This window comes from Charadrius vociferus, unplaced genomic scaffold (assembly GCF_000708025.1).
Source record: "Charadrius vociferus isolate BGI_N301 unplaced genomic scaffold, ASM70802v2 scaffold248, whole genome shotgun sequence".
Classification (NCBI taxonomy): Eukaryota; Metazoa; Chordata; class Aves; order Charadriiformes; family Charadriidae; genus Charadrius; species Charadrius vociferus.
The window spans coordinates 331385-337384 of NW_009649851.1; the positions used below are offsets into that span (position 1 = coordinate 331385).

The following is a 6000-nucleotide window of genomic DNA, read 5'->3' on the forward strand; positions in this document are numbered from 1 at the left end:
CCTTGCCACAATTTAAAGCCTCCACTTCTTATTTTCCCGCCATATACATATAGAAGAGATAATTCCCTTCATTGTGATTGCAGTACTTAATGTATTTATGGACTATTGTAATATTTCTCTTCTCTGTTCTTTTCTGGATATTAAATATCTGCAGTTATTTCAGTTCTTTGTTTATTAGTCTTGATAGATCATCTTCATTCTTCTTTTCTCAGTCCTATGTAGCTGGGCTGCATGTAACTTGCAGTGTGATTTCCTAAAACCGGGCACAGTACTCTAGTTATTAGTTGTTGCTAATGAACATTTAATTTCCTTCCAATTCCTCCCCATCTTTTTATTTTCAGAGTTTAGAATCTCATCACTATTAAATTCTGTTTCTTGGAGGTGATCATACTGGCACGTTCCATAAAATAGGAGACTGTAAAACCCACTTTTACAAACAGTCATATCTGAGGAACAGTGAAATAGAGGGATTATTCCTTCTCTTTTCAAAATCAAATTAAAATAAATCCATTTTAAACTTGAGACAGCAAAACATCTGCAGCTCCCTCTTCAGGTTAAGGGTACTGATACGAGCTCTTATAATCTCTAGCTTTTTGTGCACAGAAAAATGTTTTGCAAACTCTGATCACCAATATATCTGTTTTCACGAGAGAAAAATGCATTTAGAAAAAGTAACTCAAAACACGCACCCTCATCTTACCTCAGTCAGTTACAGCTTTCCATTCAAAACTTAAATAGTAAATTTCTGTGTGCCCCAAAAAAAATTATGTCTAAAACTCATGTAACTTGTTTCTCATTAATGTACTTTATACTTGTAAATGTTTTGTAACTTCTTCCTTACCATGACAAATAAAAACACCGAAAAAAGAGGAGATATCCACAGTGTTCAAATAGAGAATTGTTAGTTTTGTTTGGTGAGCTGCAGGGGCAATAAAATTACTCATTTAACTTTTATGTTAAGATGCACCCCAAAAAAAGTATATGGGTTCTACTCCTGTAAATTCTGAATGTTGTCTACTGCCAGCAAAATTTTAATTGTATCTTAATTTTTATTTTTGATGATAATTTTAATTTCCAGTTTTATAAAGTCCTGTTTTACATTTAAATCCTTCTGTACTTTTCAGCGTCTCAGTCATGAAGAAATACTTCCCCTCTTAAAGCACATATTTCAGTGCTTGAGGTGGTAGCAAGTAACTGATGCATGCTGTGAACAGTAAATCTGCTTTCAGAATTATTTGGAAATAGTTGGAAGTGTCAGTTACAGGCAGGTAGCAGGTTTTGTACAAAGACCTTGCTTGACTTGAATTTCAGTGTAGTTTAAACTTGTGACATGGTTTTTATCTCTCATGGTTAAAAGTTTTTCTGCTTTGAAAAGTGCAGTTGACGTGCGCAGCTGAAGAAGGCTGCTGTTTGACATTGAAACTGAGGCATTAAGAAACCAACTGTCATCTGTCGTGAAATTATGACATAGAAATATTTTTTTATTTGCACCAAGCTTTAAAAAGATTGTTACTTTTTTTGAAGATAATTTAAAAGAATTGCAAGGTCCATTTTATCTTGGATGTTTAGTGAATTTATGTGCACATTTTTCATTATTCTGCCTTGTGTACATCTTTGTATAGCAGTTGTGGGTTTAACAATTTTCATAAACTTTTGAAAGAAAGATTATCTGCCTTGTTTCAGTTCAAATGAATACATGAGATAACTTTTTCCAAAATTTTAGCGCGAGAGTTGTCAGCCATGCCAGTCACAAGTGCAGTAGGTAACTGCAATATATTCAGGTTTCCTGACTAAGATATTATCTTATTGCTTAAAATTTCTATAAACTGTGGTTTGTATGTATTAGTTCTTGTCATTCATCCCTGACAGCAAGACAAACTTATATTTTGTTTTCTGTGTAACTGCTGGCCTCCCCAAACTCAAAGATTTTTAACTTTAGTTTCAGATGACAGCGAGCTGCACACAAGTGGTACCCTAAAAGCATCAGAAAAATCAACAATGGAGCAATTAGTAGAAAGAGCCTGTTTCAGAGACTATCAACGTTTGGGACTTGGGACCATCAGTAGTAACTCTTCTCGCTCAAAAACAGAATACTTAAGAATAACTGCACTGAACAGGATGTATTCACTTTGCAGGAGGTGAGTTTACCAATTCGGTCAAGTGGTTGAAAATAAAGATGATATAACACACATACCACATGATGTATTCGTTTAAGCAACTTACTCTGAGAAAATTTTTGTCTACAGCAGGAGTGTTCACCCAGTGACCTTGAAGCTATTTGTATTCCACTCAGAGATTTGTCTTCTGGTGGCTTCATATGTATTCATCAGATTCGGAAAGACTGCCAGCAGTGGTAGCTGGAAGTGAGCTTTCAGAACTGCCCCAGAAGCTCTCAGACAACACAAGTCTTCCTTCCTAGGTTCTTTCTATAGTCTATGGAAAGAGAGTGCCCCTGGGGCTTTTGGAGGAGACAGAGCTAGATATTCTGAATTGCCTTTTGAAGGAGTTTCTCTCTCTTGACTTTCTACACTGATGTCTAAATCATTAGGCTATTTTTCAGCTTTCTGACTTAGCCAATAAAGTTAGCTGGTAGAATTCACTCACTTGGTATGGTTTCTGTAACTTGCTGTATTGGTAATGGAAATCATTTATGTAATATATTTGCATATAAAATCTATTCTATTCCTAAATAAAAAAGGAAGCCTCAAAAATAACTATACATAACTATTTTGTTCAAATAAAAATATGTTTTAAAATCTAATTGTCTACACTACTTTAAAAGCTTGTCACGTGCTGAAAGTCGCCTGCTGTGTTTAAACACGAGTGTTACTAACTCCCTTTTTGTTGTGAAAGCTGATGGAGTTTACTACCACTACCCGCAATAATTCTTTTTAATACAAAAGCATATCTGCACAAGTCGTATCAGAAGAGTATTTGTGTTCTCTAAAGCCAGTTTTGGCTAGTCATTGCTTTCGTTATGGATAATGAAATCGCCGGTTCTTCATGGAAGAAGGGCACACAAGAAAAATACTAGATTTTTTTCTTGTTTTCCAACTTATCTAGAATAGCAGACTAATAACTTATTTTGTTCAATCACCATAGACTACAATGCAGATGAACGCACTAAATCTACATTTTTTTTTTATGCTTTGAACATTATGCAGACAGCTCTTTCCTCCCCTAAACCCACCAGTTTTTAATACTCTAAAGGATTTTTTGGAAAAGATAATATATTAGTGGATTACAAATCTCAGGATATAAATACTTATCTAGTGCCATATTAGTTTGGTTACTGTATTTTAAGAGGTAGACTGTAAATATTACGTACATTGATTTTGTATGAGGGCAGTTCAATAAGTGTCAAAGAAGTGAATTTACAGGAACAGTGTATATTGTAAAGGAACAAAGTTGTTTAGTAAGCAGTAACTTTTCCCTGCTTCTTGTCTTAGTTTCTTCTTAACATATGAAATTGGCACATAAATTGAAATTTTTCTTGAGGAGATAGAAAGTAATCTTTTCATCATGCTTGAATCCTTTTTTCACTGACATGAACACAACTACAGTGTTGCTGGGTTTTCTATTTTTAAAGGTATTGTGTCAGTGAATTTCCTAATCTCTCAATGTATTGTAGTGTTTTAAAAAGTACACAAAAGCGCAGTTTCAAATACACTGTTCCAAGGAATCTGACTGTAAAGTTTAAATGTATTTTGACATAAACCAAAAACTATTGTTTTAGTTGTGATACTTTAGGCAATCTAACATTCTTTCCTTTGAATTCTCATATTTCATACACAAGTGTCAAAACAAAACTACTGCATCATTTGCATGCCTCAAAATTCTCTTTTCTGTCATGCTCAAAAATATGGCTTCATTATAATGATAGAGATATACTAAGGAGAAAAATACTATGAAATAAAATACAACCTTAAATGGAAAGAGACTAGTGGTGATAGTCTTACAAATTTTTTGTAATTAAAGTAGTTTTTAAAATTAAGTTTTCTTTACTAATTAATGTATTTACTAGGATTGGACTGAAAATTAGAGTTACTAAATAAAAAAAGTAGTTTTAACAGTTGAGGTGTATTTTCGTTAAGATGTATATCCAGCTTGGAATTTTAGAATTTTTTTTTCATTGTTTAAAAGTTTGACAGCAGTTTTAATTGTTGTTCAATTTTTTTCCACCTTTTTGTCAATGCAGTTATCCTGGGCTTCTGGTAGTACCTCAGTCTGTTCAAGACAGCAGTCTGCAGAGAGTTGCTCGCTGTTACCGTCATAATCGCCTACCAGTTGTCTGTTGGAAGAACACTAAAAACAGTACTCTTCTACTTAGATCTGGGGGCTTTCATGGAAAAGGAGTTGTTGGCCTCTTCAAATCCCAAAACACCCATACTACAGGTGAGTTGTTACAGCGAGGCTTTCTGTATCAGTAATTAAATGTAGAAATACTTTTTTGTAGAGGAAATCAGTGATACGATTTAATCTAAAGTCTCAGAATATGAATGGTTATCTGATATTATATTAGTTCAGTTTAATTATTGTATGTCAAGAAGCAGATCCTGAATGGTATGCAAGTGGTTCAAAAAATGTCAATGAACAATTTGAATGGAGATTATATATGTACCAAAAGTCTTCGGTAAAAGCTGGTAGCTGACAAATGCAATGCAAACTTCCCCCGTTTCCCTTAAATTATCTTTTTCCTTTGCACCGTTTTATGTAATGAGTGTACATGGTCCCTTTTAATAGATGATTATATAAAATATTAGAGACACCATTATCTGTTGGATTTTTTCATGTTTTTCATTGTAATACTAGTTTAAATTTTATCTTTCTTTTACAAAGTATAGACCTGAAAGGTTTAAGTTGGAGTCTTTGCACTAAGTAAATCTCTTCCTTTGTGTGATCAAGATTGGGCCAGCACAAGTTTTGTCAGAATAATTAATTTTTCAGAAGAATATAACATTAGGGCAACATTAATTTTGGAATGAACATTAGCTGACTTTCATCATTCACAGGCAGTGTTTAGGATACTTCTTGTGACTGCCTGGATTTCCAGCTCTTATGCAGATCGTTTCTTCCGAGTTAATTTCATGCCATGTGTGAATTTGGCATGTTGCTGAAAAAAAGTCAGTATTCTCTTTAATTGAACTGGTAGTTGTTTAGAAATTATTCTAGAATTAGGCCATAATTTTTCTTTTTTGAGAAAAAGAAAATGTGAGGTGGAATTGGAGTACTAGGAACACATTAAGGTAACAAAGAAATTCCTCAGTCCCGTTTATGTTTGCGTTTCACCACAATAATGACGAAAACACAATTAAAAGGTTTCACTCTGCCGAGTAGAATTTTTCAAAACCTGTGGCAAGCATACTGTATAAATATGTGCAACTCACGTAAAAGTAGTTTGGTGATTACATGATTGAAAGAATTTCTGCATCGTCCTGAATTTTTCCTTCACAGAGTATCATTATGAAAACCACAGTTTTCTTAGTTGTAAAGAACAGTTTATATCACACATAATGTTTAGCTATATGAAGTTTTGTGTATATCAAATTCACAAAATTTTCAAACTTCACAAAACTCTCAAACATTTCAGAGATATTAGGAAAACATTTTTTACATCAGACTGTCTGGACTGGCTATTAACACTAATTCATGAATCACTAATTATCTGCTGAATATTCATTGCTATAGCATTGATTCAGTGTGTCTCTTCAGTGTTTTGTGGGGGCGTTTTTTAGTTGGAGTGAGGAGCAAGGTAATGAAACGTGTTTTTTATAATGCATTTTTGTTGGAAAGATTCATGAAATGAATCAGTGAAGTACTACCAATAGTTAACACAGCAGCTGCCAAAGCTATGAGTTACACCAGTTGTTCCACAGGTTTATGGTGTGAATCCTAAGCGTGGTAATTCAAATGTTAGTCTTATAAACCAATTTAATACTAATTATCTTAGCTGAAATACTGGTCAGCCATCTTTAACCTGATATAAATAGAATAAATTGA

The 6000-nt window shown here is 33.6% G+C and overlaps 1 protein-coding gene across 1 annotated transcript in view; it reads left to right on the forward strand.

Moving 5' to 3' along the window:
• SBF2 (SET binding factor 2) overlaps positions 1 to 6000 on the forward strand; it is a 217886-nt gene that overhangs the window by 172709 nt on the left and 39177 nt on the right. Inside the window, exons 25-26 of the mRNA XM_009890946.1 lie at positions 1940 to 2138; positions 4199 to 4395. Of these exons, the coding sequence (XP_009889248.1) occupies positions 1940 to 2138; positions 4199 to 4395 (396 nt within the window). The remainder of the gene's footprint in view (positions 1 to 1939; positions 2139 to 4198; positions 4396 to 6000) is intronic.